The sequence below is a fragment of the Misgurnus anguillicaudatus genome, chromosome 21 (genome assembly GCF_027580225.2).
Source record: "Misgurnus anguillicaudatus chromosome 21, ASM2758022v2, whole genome shotgun sequence".
Taxonomy (NCBI): Eukaryota; Metazoa; Chordata; class Actinopteri; order Cypriniformes; family Cobitidae; genus Misgurnus; species Misgurnus anguillicaudatus.
The window spans coordinates 39,799,942-39,819,337 of NC_073357.2; the positions used below are offsets into that span (position 1 = coordinate 39,799,942).

General features: G+C 37.7%; 1 protein-coding gene across 2 annotated transcripts in view; it reads left to right on the forward strand.

The window, feature by feature from the left end:
• shha (sonic hedgehog signaling molecule a) overlaps window positions 1–19,396 on the forward strand; it is a 72,450-nt gene that overhangs the window by 44,734 nt on the left and 8,320 nt on the right. For both annotated transcript variants that reach the window (XM_073859111.1, XM_055207099.2), the window contains exon 5: window positions 12,896–12,955. In XM_073859111.1, coding sequence (XP_073715212.1) covers window positions 12,917–12,955 — 39 coding nt within the window. In that variant the 5' untranslated portion in view covers window positions 12,896–12,916. The remainder of the gene's footprint in view (window positions 1–12,895; window positions 12,956–19,396) is intronic.

Here is a 19,396-nt window from a genome sequence, read left to right on the forward strand (position 1 = left end):
ACAAAACAATGCTTGGCAATAGCTATTTTAAAGGGGACATATTATCAAAATCTGACTTTTTCCATGCTTAAGTGCTATAATTGGGTCCCCAGTGCTTTAATTAAAGACACACTATGCAGTTATTTTACCTTAATATAACAGCTTCAAAGTTATTTTGGTGGTAAACAAAGTCATAGTAGGGTGAATCATCCTCCTGTTGAAGGTCGGGGAGGACGACGCTAGAAAAACCAGCAATGCAAGCTCGAGAGGAGCGCCCCTGACAAATCTCGCGAGAATCACGACTTGCTTTACGGCAATGACGTCACACACGTTAGGCTTGTTTGATCTCCTGCGGCGCCACTAGAACTAACAGATAAATGACGTCAAAGTGCCGCGAGAGCGAGACGAAATTACACTTCGTATGATTTCTCGAAACATTCTCGCGGTACTTTGACGTCATCCAGTTGTCTGTTTTTGCAGCGCCGCATGAAGTCGAACAAGCCTATAAACAACAACTGCACGCGCGAATTTGAGACGTGATGCTCAACGATGGAAAAGTTAAGAAAGGGCATTCGGAAGACATTAGGTAACAGGAAAAGAGAATCTGACCGCGTAAGAAACCGGACAAGAGTCCCACTCGGTCAGGTTTTTACTCGTTGGCGTGAGCTAAAAGACAGCACTGGATGCAACAGGGATGCTAATCTGGCGATCTTGTTGATGGACTAGTAAGTAAATCTCTTATTTGTAAACTTGTTTGCGGTCTATGTTGTATGTTGTTGCGCTTGCTTGTAGCATGTCATGCAATTATCATGACAACAGTTGTCAATATCTCACATAATTATCAGGACATAACTAAAGCCTAAAGGTTGTAAATAGTGTAAACATGCACAATTTGCAAACTATTATGATAAATAGCAATAATCATGTATAGTGACATTATAACGGCCAATGTTATGAAATAATGCAACGTACACAATTAACTTTGTCATGGGATTTTATAATGCTTACATTACAATAAAAGAACACAAATGAAATGATTCAGTAGATATAGACTATAGACTGTTTACTGATTTAGCTGCAATCATGTAAAAACATTATAAGCTAGCAAACGCGGTACTTTATTATTATATGCCTACTCTACACTTGCAATAAACTTCTTATTATCCTATTACCATCATCTGTAGTTTAGTAGACTACAGTAGCCTAATATTTGTATGAAATTGTGAAACATTACCTGGTCATTATCTTCGGAGTTGTGCAGAGTGGCAGTGGGAAATTACGACAGTTGCAAGTATTCCCAGCGACTCTAGAGGTCGCTAATTGACAAAAACGGAAAATGCATAGAGCGCCTTTAACCTAGAAAATGTGAAAAAGCACAACCCAGTACCTTAGTTTTGGTAAACCATTCTCTGCAAGCATGTGAAAAATTAGGTAATTGGAATTTGGCTCCCCTTGTGATGTCAGAAGGGGATACTACCGCCCCTTAATCTGCACTATCCAACCATGCCACTGCCATTTAGTGCAGGGATCAGCTCATTTGCATTTAAAAGGACACACCCACAGACATTTTTTTCTCACACCTACAAAGTGGCAATTTTAACATGTCATAATAAATTATCTATATGGTATTTTGAGCTAAAACTTCACATACGTAATCTGAGGACAACAACATTTTATTTGACATCTTAAAAAGTCTTGTGAAATGTCCCCTTTAAGAGATGGCTGATTCAAATAAATTTGTGCAATTTCATGCATGCATTTTAGTATGATTCGCTTTTCCCCTATTTTTCAGAAAAACGTCATTTTAAAAGAAAATGTTATAGACAGCGATATATTTGTGCTGTGGTCAATAACTCACAAGTGTGGTCTATCAATACCAGGTGGAATTTTGTAAGAATGAAAAACGACTTCAGTATAATTTCACTTTAAACACAAGTAGTGAATTGTTACTTTTGACCCCACCTGCAGCGATGAAAGTAACACAACAAAACAAGATTGATTTTTGTGTTACACGTGTTTTTATTAAATATACATGAATAGGACCTTGTTAATTTGTAACTGCAAACATATTTTGTAATTTATCTTTGTAAAAAATAATAAAATTACATTTTCATTTTAAATCTCAGTTTAATCAAAGAGCAACCAACAGTACAAACTTAAATTGTTGAAAATAAAACATTTTTTCAACAGTTTGAACACTATAAAATTAAATATAAGAAAAAAATGACCGCTTTAAGAATTTACTTATCATTGTTGAAAAGACTTTTTTGGATCTACATGGTGAGTAAATAACATGATATTTGTCATGTCTGTCAAGGGTTTATGTGCTAAAAAATTGCTTTGTTACTTTCGTCACGTGTTACTTTTGCCCCGGTTCTCCCCTACATAGTTTAAAATTGTCATGCTTTTGTTATTTCTAGATTCTGTCATTTTTATTGTTTATATTTCATGTAAAGCTGCTTTGTAACAATTAAATTTAATTAAAAGGAGTGGAATTAGGCATGAGATTTCATGCTCTTTTTGCATAACGATATGTTTTTGCATGATTCATAACGCACAAATTCATATGAAATCGTAAAATAGCTACACGTTCCCATGAGGTCAGGGCTACTGCAATGTTTTCAAGTGCTTTGTCCAATGCAAAGCTAAACTGACCTTTCGCTAAGCCACGCCTGAAAACCGCTACAGGCCAATCGCTTAGCAACCGTAACTAGGCGAGGGAGGTCTGTCAAGCTTTCGAGTGAGGGAAACATGCCGAAGCGTTGTGCGTATGGATTGTGTAAATCTGATATCCTGTATCTTAGTAGTTTGGGGGGGTGGTGGAATTTTTCCCCTCCCCGAAACCCAAGGGACAGAATTAACAAAAACACCTACGTTAATGTTAGCTAGCTAACTCAGCACATCATTGCTTGAAAATACTGTATGACGGTTCTTTGTTCACAATGCATATATTTGAAAGTGATATAAGATGATTAAAGGAGCATTTCACCCGTAGAAACATTAATCTTTATTGAAAGTGCGTCATATTTGTAGTTGAAATGTAAAATACATTTCGAATTTGGTGCCTATTTGACAGAGAAAAGGGGTGTTTGTAGTCTCACCCCCTCAACAAAGATATTGGACTTCCTGCTTTCAATGATGCAAAATGATGATTTTTACATCATTGAAAGAAGGAAGTGCAACACTGAAATCTGTACTTCTCCTGTCTCAGCGGCAACTGAGGAAATGATGCACGACCATTCAAAACCATGACTGGGGTTCTAACTATACAAAGCTAAATGCAAATGGGTGAAGTGTCCCTTTAAAGGCAATACGGGGGCTGACTGAGGTAATAATAAAAATAATAAAAATATTTTAGCATTTTGTTAATGGACGGCCTTTCCCTGAGTACCCCAATCCAAAGGGTCAATTAGCGCAGGTAAAGTTATGAACGTCTACTTTGAACCCCCTGGCCTTTAAGCTGCTCAAGATTGTGCCCATTATTGTACCCTATTGAAAAAGGGGTAAATGTGCATTATAGTTATATCAGAAGTGATTTTCCATTCAAACAAAGCAATCTTAAATATGTTTCTGAAGAGATCATTTATTTTGAAAGCATAATAAATCCCTGACTTAACATTTACATTTGTCATGTTGGGTGAAAGTAAAGACATCTGCGTTTTACAATGAAATGAAAAGCCGGACGTATCACCGACACAGGTATGTCCTACTGCTCCCAAATTTACAAATGGCGATTGATCAGCATTCAGATAAAGATCAAGCTGTAGTGCTTAAAAGATCAGAGAATAAATCATCAGTGAACTTCATTCGTTCTTTATCTAATCCTGCCAAGATAGTGATTATGTCTGGAGGATGCAAATTCTTTCGGCCTTTCCAACGTGAGACGAGCCGAAGCCTGTGGCTATGATCAACCTGTCCAAAGATTCGTCAAGTTAACACATCTGATAACCTTTCAGAAAAGCAGCATGTTACGTGTCTATGTGGATCTGGTTGCTTTCGGGCTAAACGGATTGCTTGATTTAGAACACAACACTTTTTTACTGCCGGGAAACTGAATCAGAGGTAAACAGACAGAGATGCACTTTCTTGCAGCAAAATGAATTAAGGCTTTGGCCCTTCTCTCTTCTCATCAATTTCTATAATGTAATTGGTGTAGACGGCAATGGAAAGCGTCTACTGAAAAGAGTATGCACAAGGGTATGCTGGGTATTTAAAAATAGTAAATATGTAACATTACGTGACTAAGCAGCATACTGCTACGAAATTGAGATTTTAAGCACAGCAATATCGGTACTGTCTGGCAGGGCTTGTTCCCAGCTGAATGTGTTGACTGAATTATTATAATCATTTGGCATGATCACATAATGAGGATGAAAGTGGAATACAATGAATGACTCTGCATTTCTGCCCACCTTAATCCTTAAGATTTAATTTACTGAGAACATAAAAAGTCGAATCAATTTTATTTTCAGATGTGTGAAGTAGCGTCTCCCTGGAGTGGATCTGCAGTTAGACCAAAGGCTGACGTCATTTATGGCTCAGTGTCTCTCTATCTCTCCATCCACTATGTCTCGATTTAAAAGCCGAACAGAGGATGGAGGATATTAAAAAAAATAGATGTGAATGCATAAAGCTGTCAGACAGGACATAGGCGGATGTAATTGCTTCTTACTAGTCTATCACACAGAACTAACAGAATTCCCTCAAAACCAGACAGTGCACATTTTTCAATCTTTCTGTTTGGCTTAAACCTAAGAAACCTTTGCTCTAAAACTAATCTAATAAATTTTGATCTAATATTGAATATATTAGATGGACATGAACAGGTTAATGATCAGACTGTCTGTCCCCTTATGAACTGAATCTAGAAACTAAAATGAGAATTGTGATCAAAAGCTTTTTTTAAAGAAAAGGTGCGGTTCATATCAAAACCTGACTAAATAGTAATCAGATGATTTATAGTTTAATAGTGCTAGCATATATATTTCTGAATGTATTATTATCCAACACAAAGTAAATTAGGTCTCATTAAAGGAATAGTCTACCCTTTTGCCATATTAAACTTGAACTTAGACAAATTAATACATATCTATCTTTTTTCAATGCGTGCACTGTACAGTGCGTCATGAATGTGTTAGCATTTAGCCTAGACCCATTCATTCCTATGGTACCAAACGGGGAAGCCACCAAACACTTCCGTGTTTTCCCTATTTAAAGACTGTTACATGAGGAGTTATACCAGTAAGTATGGTGCCACAAAATAAAACCTTTTTTGGTACCATAGGAATGAATGGGGCTAGGCTAAATGCTAACACATTCACAACGCGCTGTACAGTGCACGCATTGAAAAAAGATAGGTATGTATTAATTCGTCTAAGTTCAGGTAATAACATAGTTTAATATGGAAAAAGGGTAGACTATTCCTTTAAGCGCATACACTTAGTCTTTGGATGTAGGCTACTGCAGCATCCCCTTAGAATGACCAAAGTTCAATTAATTGTAGAGTAGATACCATACACTTCCTGTGTTCAAAGTCTTGTATGAAAGCTAAAGACCGGGTAAATAAGCTCCAGTAAACTTCACAGTTCTCTGTGCCCAAACAAACAGTGTTTAGAAAGCCACAAGAAAGTGAATCTAGTTACACTGAGTGGCAGTCCTGTAATTCTGTCAGGTACCTTCGTATTAGAGACGACTACTGAGAGAATTACATCAAATAGAGATTAAAGCAGCAGAGCAGAGAGCAGGAACCCTAGATTCGACCGAGATCTCAAACACACTCTGAACCAATGAAAGAGGTGGTGGATGAAGAACTCTTAAGTAGAAAATTGATTTTAACTATAGAGAGGAGAGTAGGGGGTGACAGAGGTGGCATGGGGTCAGAACATGATCCAGACTTGAACCAAGGACCTTTAGTTCAAACCAGGATGAGAAAATTGCACCTATTTCCTGTTGGTATACCAATTACATTCTGGTTTTATTGCTGATGAAAAATAAAATTTTAGCTTTCAAATTAGTATGTTTTCTGATCAACTGATGAACACAGCATAAAATATTATTAAGATATGATCATGTTTTTGTTGGCTTTCAGTGTTTTAATCCAAATCATTTTACCAGTGTTTCTTTGGCTTATGCAGAAAATATTTGTATTTGTTATATCCATGTTACTGCAGTTTATTCTTACAAACCTTACCTTCTTATTTATCTGAGAAACAGTGAGCAAGACATCTGTCTTGATCCTCACTGACAGTAGAAAAGTCACTGAGCTGCAACAGCATGCTGAATGTGTGTCACGCCGACAACGCAGCCATCACAGAAAGCACAGCAACACAGGGTTGTGGCAAGATGGGATATTTTAATCCTAATCTTACTCCCAAACTTAATCCTAAACCTAAAATTTCATGAGATTTTGGCCATAGCTATATGCCATCTAGCCCAAACCGCATCACAGAAGCACAGACACCACAGCATCATAGCAGTACAAACACCACAGCAAGACAGACACCACAGCAGCACAGACACCACTGTAGCACAAATATCACAGAAGCACAGATACCACCGTTGCACAGATATCACAGATGCACAGACACCACCGTTGCACAGATATCACAGATGCACAGACACCACAGTAGCACAGATTTCACCGACATCATAACAGCACATGCATCACAGCAGCACAGACACCACAGCAACACAGACACCACAGCAGCACAGACATCACAGCAGCACAGACATCACAGTAGCACAGATACCACAGAGACCACAACAGCTCAAACACCACAGCAGCACAGACTTCACAGACATCATAGCAACACATGCATCACAGCAGAACAGACACCACAGCAACACAGACATCACAGTAGCACATGCACCACAGCAGCACAGACACCAGAGTAACACAGACATTACAGCAACACAGACACCACAGCAGCACAGACATCACAGCATCATAGCAGTACAGACACCACAACAGCTCAGACACCACAGCAAAACAGATACCACCAAAGCACAGACATCACAGATGCACAGACATCACAGTAGCACAGACACCACAACAACCCATACTTAACAGACACCACAGCAGCACAGACACCACAGCAGCACAGACATCTCAGAAGCACAGACCCCACAGCATAGGCATCACAGCAACACAGATTTCACAGACACCACAGCAGCATTGACATCACAGCAGCACAGACACCACAACAGCACAGACATCACAGCAGCACAGACATCACAGCAGCACAGAGACCACAGAAGCACAGACACCACAGCATCATAGCAGTACAGACACCATGACAGCTCAGACACCACAGCAAAACAGACACCACCAAAGCACAGACATCACAGTAGCACTGACACCACAACAACCCATACTTCACAGACACCACAGCAGCACAGGCATCTCAGCAGCACAGACCCCACAGTAGCATAGGCATCACAGCAACACAGATTTCACAGACACCACAGCAGCATTGACATCACAGCAGCACAGACATCACAGCAGCACAGACATCACAGCAGCACAGACATCACAGCAGCACAGACATCACAGCAGCACAGACATCACAGCAGCACAGAGACCACAGAAGCACAGACACCACAGCATCATAGCAGTACAGACACCACGACAGCTCAGACACCACAGCAAAACAGACATCACCAAAGCACAGTCATCACAGTTGCACAGACATCACAACAACCCATACTTCACAGACACCACAGCAGCACAGACACCACAGCAACACAGACATCACAGCAGCACTGACATCACAGCAGCAAAGACTCCACAGATTTCACAGAAACCACAGCAGCACTGACATCACTGTAGCACAGATGCCACAGCAACACATACTTCACAGACACCACTGCAGCACAGGCATCACAACAGCACAGACACCATAGGTGCACATACTTCACAGAAGCACATAAAACACAGATTCATAGATTTTACAGCAGCGCAGACACCAAAGATGCACAGGACCGCAGACATCACAGCTCTGTATATTCTACATTTATCATCATGAGAATTACTAAGTCTAAAGAAAGGTTGTGTGTTTGTCTGGCTCAGGCGTGTGTGTGTCTAAACACTTCCTGGCACTAAAATGAACATGTATAAAGATAGGTTGGAGAGTCAGAGAATGCAGGATGAAGTGTGGTATTTCTGAGACTGCCAATACCTGCGTCAGTGTTGTCTCTGAGCTGTGAGCTTTGTCTCTGCACTGCTCTGGCATCTCTGAGACCCGGCTTCTTATTCACTCTCACACTGAGTCAATCACACATCTCTCACAGATTACACAGATACACACAAACCATTACATGTCCTTAAGTTCTGCTGAGTATTTAAGTTAAAAAAGATCAGAACACACAGCGGGAGACAGACATAGAGTCAGTGAAAGAGGTAAAAAGAGTATGACCAAATCAACATCTTATACTGTGCTATTAAGTTTGTGTGGAATTCAGTCTTACTCTGAATTTTTATGTACATGTAGATACATGTAGTTTACATAAAAACACCTAAAGCCATCAAATGCTAACATCACTTTTAATGGTGCAGGTAATGGTGCAGGTAATGGTGCATGCAAATATGTTTGTGATTTAGCAAATAGTCAAGTTCGAAATTAAAGGTATTCAGTCTATTTCAATCCATACTAATAAGAATGTCTCCAGCCCATAATTAGAAAGTCTGGCTGGCTAGATTGACAGAGCGTTTTGTCCCAGAAGAGAGCAAGTGCACAGTGAACCTTTCAAATCACACACACACAAGAATGTTTCATCTAACAAATGGGTTTCTTTTATCCCTTTCTCTATTGCTTTTATTTTACATCACTATGAATACTGAGATGACATCATTGTCTCGTCCTTTTGATGCATGTAGAGAACTATACTATATGTTGCACAAACACAGAGGAAAGAAGAGACAGACGACTTACTCTCGGCTTACTGCAGAATATGTGTTATATAACAGTTAGTTAGTCCAGTCCTCAGATCTCATTAGTTAGGACTTTGTAGCTGATTGCTTTAATGTACTACAAAATTTATTGTTGATCTTGGTGTAGAAAGATCACTGCCATAGACTTTTTAGTACCTGACTACTGTTTTTCTTACAAAGTCTATATCTCCTCCATCTATTCCCGCTTCACTCACTCTCTCTTTCTGTCTTCATCTCCCTTGTGAGCGAAGGGCAGGAGTGCAGTCTCTATATATAGAGCAGGCTGGTTTATTTACCTGCTGCCCTTGCAATCGTGTCCTTGCTAAATGAAGGCGAGTAGGTCTGTCGCCATCCCGAGAACAGCGTTTCGCACCATCCGAGCCGATGGCGACGTGTGCGTAGGTGTGTACTTGTAGGTATCTCGATTCTGCATTTTAATCAGACCAATCTCTCCTCATCAGCGTTCTTATCTTCCCAACAAGAGTTATTGATGTAAACTGCCAATCTATGCTTGATTATGTTTGTTAAAGCGGATACTCGTCAGGGAAGCAGGTACACAATAGTCGGCTGATCCAGCTACGGCTGCAGGGGAAGTAGTGAAGTGTGCTCGCAGCTGCATATCTGTGTAATGTGGCCATTACTAAGTTTAAACAAGTCAAACAAACAAGTCGATCTCTGGTCCTCTATGTGTTCTTCATAGTTGTGCATTAGGCAAGAGGCTGTTGATTGATATGCGTTCGCTCTTCTCGTCATTCAAATAAATCTGCTGATCAGAGTTGGAGGGTTGGGTGCAGCTGAGGCGTTGCATCTCTTTCTGAACCTCATTTATCGCTGTCACACCAATGCATGTCTCTCTCACATGCAAACGTGCGCTTAGCCTGAAGGACCTTCTCTTCGAAACCCTTGTTCTCGTCTATTTGTGAAGATGCACAACTTGCCATCAATTAGTTGTGCACATGGGTTGCAGAACACTTGGTAGAGGTCATTGTTACAAACCCAAAGATCAGCACTTATAAACAGTATGACGTCAATGGACCGCAAGTTGCTTTGGATACAAGAATCTGCCAAATGCATAAAATGCAAATGTACACTGGAAAGCCCTGGAGACAGCAGTGTTTTGACATCACTGCCAATTTTAGTCAGCTGTAAGTTATAATATGTGACCCAGTCTGCAAAACCCAATCTTTTTTATTTACTGTTTCATGTAAAGAACATTTTGTAAAAAATAACCTATAATCTTTAATACTTACTGACTGCGTAAGGCCATGCCAATGATTAAAATCAATTAAAAACGTATGCTGGGTTGTTTCAATGCAATGCTTTTTTTCAACTCATGGTTGGATTAACAACAATCCAGCATATGTTTATTTGTAACCCAACATGTGTTCTGTCCTGGGTTCATGCAGAAATGAGAGTGCATTGTTTTAGTGTTAAAGTGCAGCACACTTGAGTCTGTCTGAAACTGTATTTTCTGTGTTTTAGCAGATGCCTCATCCTCTAATGACATTTTGTGGTGTCAACAACACTACTGTTAGGGAACACCTCTATATCGCCCCCTATTGGAAATGTTTCAGTAGTTTGAACCCAAAGAAACCAGTATTTCATTTCTAAAACATTTAATTTTTCCCAGCGTCAGTTACAATATTTCTTCCCAACTGAGACGAGTTACTCATCAGTCTCAATCATGTTTTTTGTGTGAGAAGAGCACATCTCTCCATTCAGTTCATTGACCTGCCATGCCCCCGCCCCTACCTTTTTACATGAAATACATTGGGTTCTTATGCTCAGTTTATTTGGTTTGTCCATCGCTAACCACCCCTTAACTTATATTCTGGCCTTTTCTGATCACACTTGCTCTCTTTTTCTCCATTCCTCTGGAAAATGCTCTGGGCAACTATGTTACTCTCAAGAGAGTCATTGTTTTACAGTATATCTCTCCAAGGAAATCTTCAGGTCTTTCCAGAAATCCCAAGTCTTCCCACTTTTCTACTTTTACTAAAGTTTAAACCCTATGGATGGCGTATGATACGGTACCAAATTATTAAGGTTTCGTCTACATTTTGGACCTAAAATGCTTATGCCTTAGTTTAAAGATTAACCCCCAATTATCATTGCCTATTGCTTGGCACTGCTTTTGTATAATAAGACTCTTAAAATAGTTTTGGGATCAGAGATCTGCTTAGGAGCCCTCTATGAATCATAATCCACGCAATATAACTCAAAACGGTTATTTCCTTTTAAAACATGCTAACTAATGGTGTTAAAATGTGAAGTCTTTTTTGATGTAAAAGACTTTTAGAGGAAGTCATTATGTATTTCTTGGACATCAAAGTGTCAGTGGGACAGGGAGATAAATTGTAATTGGCCAGTTCAGGTCATGCTCAATGCCAGGGTTGCCTAGAGACAGGAAACGCTTGATTCTAATTGGTTTGTGTGTCTGATGCTGTATGCCGGTGTCCTGTCCTGCATCACAGCACACGTTATTTAAGGCTGACACCAGAAGATCTGCATGACCCTCTGCTCCAGAAAGCAGACTGACGGGGAATAAATGGTAGAAGAGCTATTCATTTAGCCATTTTGCTAAATCGACAGTCACTCAATTATTGGCCAGTGCACATATAGGGAGTGAAGCAACTGGGTCAGTTCGAAATAATGATACGACGGAAGCTGTATAGCAGATCCTGAGGTGTGGTGCACATGAGTAACATCTACTAAACAAAAAGGCATTCCGTAACAAATTTACACTATACTTTAAAAATGCCAGGTTAGTTTCAACCCAGCGTTGGGTCAAAAAGGGACAAACTCAGCTGTTGGGTTAAATTAACACAGAACATTTTTATATTAACCCATCATTTTGGGTTAAAACAACCCAGCATAGATTAAATTACAACCCGACAAGTTGGGTTTGTCTCCTTTTTTGAACCAACGTTGGCAACAAAGCATTTTTCAGAGTGTACAATTCACACTAAGACCGGTAATGCCATTATCTGTAGTAATATTCCTGTAAATAATCAATCCATAAAAACGTTTCTTGTATTTCATACTTATAGTAGACTGCTCGTATCCTCTCTCCTAGTCAATGCTCATTTGAAGAGTGCTCATGACAAATCAAAGCACTGTGCTCATAGGGACACTGGTTAAAATATGTTTTGTGTCATACCATCATTCTGTTCTCCTACCTACACTGTCCTATATAATAATAATAATAATAATAAAAACACCAAACACAAAACACACACAGACACATTTAAATACATTTAGAAAAATAACAATAAAGATAAAAAAAATTAAATAATCCATAGGGAAAACATAAAGTACCCAGAACATAACGCCATCAGGACACTAGTGCAAAAACAAAATGTTAACAAAATGTGAAATATTTTTTTAGGTTTGTTGATGCTTTTTGCCTCTGAATTATTTACATTATTATTATTATATATATATTTTTATTACATTTGTATTTGTATTATATATTTTATTTGTGTAGGCCTATGTAAGCATTAATAACTTATTTAATATTTTGTGGAAGCCGTGGTGTGCTGACTTTTTTCTGCTTTGGAGAAACAGTTAAACACATAAATTAAAGGGTACATTTATGGGTATATTTTATAGCATCTAAAAATAATTATTTAAAACTTTAAAACAGCAATCAACCTGGGCTTTATGGAGATTTAATAGCACAGAAAAGCAGTAATAGATATAGAAAAACAGATATTTATGCAGACTTCGTTCTGTTGTATACATCTGAGATAAATTACCTCCAGCCTCAAACCGCTGTTTTGTGAATATAGCTAATGTATAGCCGTTAGCTTTGTCCTCTTCATAACAATGTGTATTTAACAAAATATAAGAGTTACGATTTGCTATTGAACTGGCTTCACAGTCAAAGAGAGAGTTTTTTCTTTCTTCTTACTTTTTTGTAGAAAAGAAAATCAGTTTATGAAATACATGTATGTAATTTGGTTGTTTGGCTGTCACAATTTGCAGACTGAAGGAATCTTTGGATCTATGGGGCCAAAGCGACACAGTTCTGCACATCTGGCCACAGTAAGTGGAATGTATGAATGTATGATTGCAATAAAAACACAAACATATTGAATAAAATTAAGCGAGAAACATCTTTGCATGTCATGTCTCTGTTGACCATTTATAATTGCAAACAGTGGCAGCAGTACAAAACATTTTAGTTTAGTTTAACCTTATATCAACTTGTATGTGCATGCGTCGCTCTCCACTATAGTTTTATATTGCAATAGCAATAGAAAAATTCAAGGCAGAGAAAAATTCAACACATTTGTGAGTGTTGAGTGTTAGTCTGCTTCAGGTCTGCAAATCTAATGTAGCAGGTGGGTGAGGTTTTCTGCACTCTCCTGTCATTTATGCTGAAGCGACACAGACTGTGAATGTGGTGGACTTTCTTTATCTTCATTTTTTCCACTTACATTTTTACTCTTGCTACTTGTCTTGTGTTTGCCTTTTTATTTCTTTGACGTGTATTATCCCACTTCTAAAAAAACTTCAATTTTTGTTTATGTAAATAAATTCTGTTTATATTAAATAGTTTATGTGATGTATATGTCCTAGATGAAATGACAACCTGCCATTCAAACGTACATACACATACATACTGTACCTATATACAGTGCACTTGTCCCCTCTTCTGTGCTTTTCATGAACATAAACACTTGTCTGCCTTTTTGTGCTCTCTGTGAACTTTTACATTTACAGATCACATTAGTCTACAGTAGAACTTCTTTAAAACGCTTTAAATCGTCCCAACCCCCTCCGGTCTGACAGAGTAAGTCATAAAGATAAAGGCTGAAGGTGCTTTCCCACCTGTATAGACACAGACAGAGCTGCCTGCTTACTCACATGGTCAATATATAGGTACATAGGAAGTAATTTCATGAAAGAATGATCGCTTACAAGATTTCTGTAGGTTTCAAATAATTTCTTATTATTTAAAATTATTTACATAATCTAATAGATCTATAGAAATTAAAAGTGCCTAATGTTTATAAATTTTAGATTTAATCAAGGATGCAACAATAAGTTTACTATACTATGCTTAAATTTATTTAAATTATGTTTGCTGTGTAAGCTTACGAGAAATTGCTATCCGTGTCTTTAATTTATTTAATCAGTTCAACATTATTTGTTTGTCTTCACTCTTAGAAATAAAGGTAAAATAAAACCATATTTCAAATCGTGTACAAAGTTGTACTTTGTGGCGTGCATATAGTACCTCAGAGGTACATATTGGTACCAAATGTATACATGTACTGTATGTACATAAAGGGTACTATTGACAGCTTTTGTACCATTTTTTTTCTAAGTGTGTATAAAAAGTAAACATTTCCAGTGATAACATTTTACAGAAAAAGGTTTCTTTGAAAAAAACAAATGACAAATGATACAAATTATGTATGTTGCTAACTGATGCAACAAATTTCCGTGAAATAGTCACACATTATTTTGCTCAGTTTTGCGTGACATAGTCACGTATTTCCACCATATTAGATGCCCCTGACACGACTTTCTTTTCCGTGACAGTTTCATGTATTGGTTACTCAACTGTTTTTCCTATTTTTAAACAATTGTCGCTTCGGTTTGGGGTTAGATTTGCTGTTTGCGTTACGATGTCACTTAATGTATTGGTTTATAAAAAAAACGTATGCTTTTTAAACCATTGTCACCTGACGTTAGGGTTAGAGTTGGGTTTGGGTAAGGATGTCATTTTATGTAACAGAAAGTTGTTCTAATCCCAAACCGAAGCGACAATTGTAAAAAAAAATAGGAAAAATAGTTGAGTAACCAATACGTGAAACTGTCACGGAAAAGAAAGTCGTGTCAGGGGCACGTAATATGGTGGAAATACGTGACAATGTCATGCAAAACTGAGCAAAATAATGCGTGACTATGTCACGTATTTTGTGAGATCAGATTGGTTTATTGTTATTATTGTAGGTTTGTGATCACATAGCTATAGCTCAGATTGATTTGTGCAAATTTACTTAGTATCAAAGATAGGATTAAACCAAAAACAAGAATATTTTTCATGACAGGTATTTTTTATTTTCCTTTCCATTAAGTGAAATCCTTCAATGAATTCAATTTAGTCTAAAACTTTCTATTTCTACTTTCTATTTCTTTCACTCTCAGAAATAAATACAAGAATGTACAAAAGTTGTCCATGGGGCGGTACCTTTTCAAAAAGGAAACTTTTGTACCTAAAAGGTGCATATTGGTACCTTAAAGGTACACATTGGTGATACCTTAGATGTACTTACTGTATCTGTACCAAAATTGTACATATTAGGACCTATTTAAAGGGATAGTTCATCCAAAAATGAAAATTCTGTCATAATTTGTAATGTTGTTACAAACCCTTATAAATGTCTTTGTTTTGATGAACATGACTGAAGATATTTTGAGGAATGTTTGTAACCAAACATTTCGCAGACCCCATTCACTTCCATACTATTCTTTTTTCCTACTATGGAAGTGACTGGGGTCCACAAATGGTTTGGTTAAAAACATTTCTCAAAATATTTTCCTTTGTGTTCATCAGAACAAAGACATTTGTACAGGTTTGTAACAACATGAGGGTGAGTAATTGATGACAGAAGTTTCATTTTTGGGTGAACTATCCCTTTAAAAGGTACCATCCCAGTGGCAACTTTTGTACATTTTCTCTGAGAGTGTGTGGGGTAAATTCACTTCAATACTTGATTTCAAATAAATACATTATGTCCACCTTTGCCATAAGTTATCTGAGGGCCTATGCAACTCGATCGAATGAAAAACAGCATTCCATTTTATTCTTTCACTGTACCGCCTCTCATCTTGGTGCAAGCTTTACAAGCATGTGTCATGTGTCTGTCTACCCAACGTTTGCCACACCAAAGCAACTGCCTTTATTGTGGGGTTTTGAAAAAGGGACAGACTGAAAGGGGCATTGACTGCACACAGACACAGTCAACGTAGAGTTTACAGTCACAGCGTTAGATAGTGTAACAGGCATTTCATTAATAATTGCCGCTCAATACTGGATTAACTTTCGAGGAAGAGACACACCTGGAAGGGCTGGTGCAAGTGTGTCTGTCTGTACAGTAATCCCCCAGCTTGTTCAGGGAAAATTCCACAAATCTCAACCACACCTTTCATATCTTTCTAATATGTTATGAAATAATTTAAACAGACTAGGTGAAGTTTCCCTGTTTGACCAGGAAACAGGATGCGTGATATACCAAACTATGTGGATGAGCACATCTTCATCTTCTTCTCATCTTTTGCGTTCAAAGCTCATGCTTTATTATCATGGCTTTTCCTCTGCACTTGGTTCTGGCTTCTTTCACTCACAATCATGCTGCCCTCAATCACAAAACTGTGGTGAGCAGAATGAGGTCATCATTAAGAGTCTGTGATGATGAGAAATGGCAACACTCTCTCTCCCTATTCTTCAGCAGCAATTACGTCTGACGGAGAGTAACACGCTACCATTCCGATCAGTGTTAACGTGATTCAACATTTATTTCCACGCTAATCCTTATTTATTGCCCCGGCTGAAGCGTGCAGACACATGTGGTTAACAATTAATTTTACAATCAATATGAATCATATTTCCCGTGGAGTTGTCCGGTGCACAATATCCCAAAGACTGTGGGAATGTCTGGATTCACTTCGATATGTTATTCGGTTGTCAGGTAAAGCCTGTACTTGATTCGTATGGCCAGTTCATAGTTGTTTAATGAAACTTTTGAGTGGTTGTATGCAGTGTTGAGTGTTTGTTGTGTTCTACGTAGACGTTGCAGTTATCGCTCAGAAGAACGACTTTTGCTTTAGGTGATATGGCACAAGCCAACAGCAACCCAGACTGATTAAACAGATAGTATCTGTGTCCTCGGGTCAAATGGCAATTGAACAAAGCATGCTGCAGCGGATGATTTACCATATCTTCTCATGCACTTATTTGCAACATTATTGTAATTCAACAAACCGTCTAATGCCACTAAATACGATTCAGGATAAATACAATTACATGAGTCAAAAATACAGTAGATATAAAGCTCTCCTCAAAAGTGTGCTCTGCATGCAGCTATTCAAATATTATCATTAAGTTAATGGCATGTCATGGGTTTTCTCAGCTTTAAGGAATTTCTAGACTTTTTATGCCACTGCTGATATGTCAGAAAAATCAATATAAAAATAACCACTTTTTTATCCCTCTTAAATCTCTGTTAGAACTGTGAACGGCACTTATTTGCGCATCCCTAAGATTCCCTTCTCCCTCCCACTGTGTTGGGATGACCTGGGGCTCGGCTGTCTTGCCTTGGCCTTGAGAGGACTGAGACTGTGTTTAAGTAGAGGGAGCGGCCGAGCGAGGCAAATAAAAGTCTTTACACACTCCGAGACGGAGTTCAGTTAGAACCTCAGGTACTTGATTGTGAAATTCCCCAAGTTCCACTCCCTGCCGTCCATAACAAAAAAGAGCTGCCTGAAATTGAGGCTAAGTGTCCCTCCACACAATGTTTGTCCTTAAGACTGTTTCGCTAAAACACTGGCTTAGAGTCATTCCCAAAGGATTAGTCATTTGAGTCGGCACATAATCTTGTATGAGTTCCACATTAAACGGCATTGTGTTTGTTTGTAGGATGTATTCAATCTGCACTTACATCCACATACTTGCAGTGTACAGCCAGATTTTGGCCCACCCTTTGTCTTAAAGCTGAAACTTGTAAATGATGACCATAAAAGGTAGTGTCTACATAATTATGCAAATTGAGAAAACAATTAGAACAGTAGTATTGTAAGAAAAACACTAATAGAACAAGAGTGAAATTAGGAACATTACAAATGCTGTACCACAGCAGGACGTATGTGGGTATCCCCTAAGTTTATATTTACAAGATGTATAAAATCAGACGATTGATGACTTCCAAAATGAGTTTATATAAAGAAAGTTATAGTACATAACATCATGTATGGGTGTCTAACCATAATAAACCATTACTGGTACATTTCTAGTACAGTCTGCAGAGTTCATACTAAAAAGTAGATAACTGGTCATAAACTAATGAATTAGGACACTTCCATGTAACTTTTAGCTTGAACTAGAGGAAGTAGGTGAATTGCCATTACTTCAGTTGCATGTCAGGAGTTACTAAAGTTATTTTACAAAAGTGTAAGTGGAGCTGGATTTAAACTCAACTTTTTTTAGAAAATCTTAAAACTGCATAATTTTTGTTTTACAATTTTTAAATCGCACCAATGGGATCTTTACATGATCTAAACGTTGTACGCTAACAGAAGGACCCTACAGGTTTTACCCACTTCTAGATGCATGCTCTAGAAGTGTGTTTTTTTTTTACTTCAAAACTTTAACTCACTGTAAAACATGACAGCCTTGTTAAGTTTTGTGTACTTGTTTCTTTTATTTAAGTCGAATAATCATTTAAATTTTTAGATATTAAACTCATGTTTGTGTGTTTACAAAAACTTTAACTTAAAGTTACACATGGTTTTAACTACTTGTGAGTTGAAACAAAGCATATCTTCAAGTTAATTTAACTCACATTTTTAAGGCAGCAGGTTATTGTTTCTACGTTTAATTAACCAGCTTAAAATAATAGTTTACAGCATACTAGACCGATTTACAGATTTATTTATTTAGAAACCCAAATCTAAACAAAAAATAAAAACAATGTTATAAAAGTTGTAACTGCTAGAATTAATTTCCAACTTAACAACAGCAAAATGCAATTATTTGCTGCCTTAAAAATGTTTGTTGAATCAACTCAGATTTACAAGTCGTGTCAAATTATTATTATTTATCTTGACAAGAGACGATTTGCTTGATTATTGACTTATTTCAACTTTATTTTATAAGTTATAACAACTTATATCTTGTCAAGATAAATAATAGTAATTTAAAATGACTTAAATTAAATTTGAATTGATTAAACAAAAAAAGAATTTTTACAGTGAGAATCTGCCACTGTTCATCTTTGTATGTTTTAAGACGACGAAACAGACAAGCTTTTCATGTTAGGCGTGTTATGACATCTTGACCTCTCTTTGCTAAATGTGGTTTTGATCCTCATATATCATCATTATTTTGTGGCATTTCTGAAGTGCAGACAAAACTTGCGCACCTAAAAACTAAAACAAACAGGATAACAAATTGTCTATGTCATGCTCAATTGAACAAAACGCCTTTAGCGGAGGCCCTACTTTTCTTAATGTATTTCACAAGACAAGCAGCCACCATCTTTGATAGAGCAGTCTGGAAAATGTGTGAAACAAGAGAAAATAAGACAATAAGACACATACCTTACCTGCTGCTATGGGCCAGGGAACACAGTGGTTACCATGGCTTAATCTGTCACTGAAGTGGACTTTGAGGGGTGACAGGGTTTTTGCGGGCTGATCTTTCTCCCAAATAGACAGCTTAGCATTTGTGTGCACAGGAAGAGCCCATTCCAATAT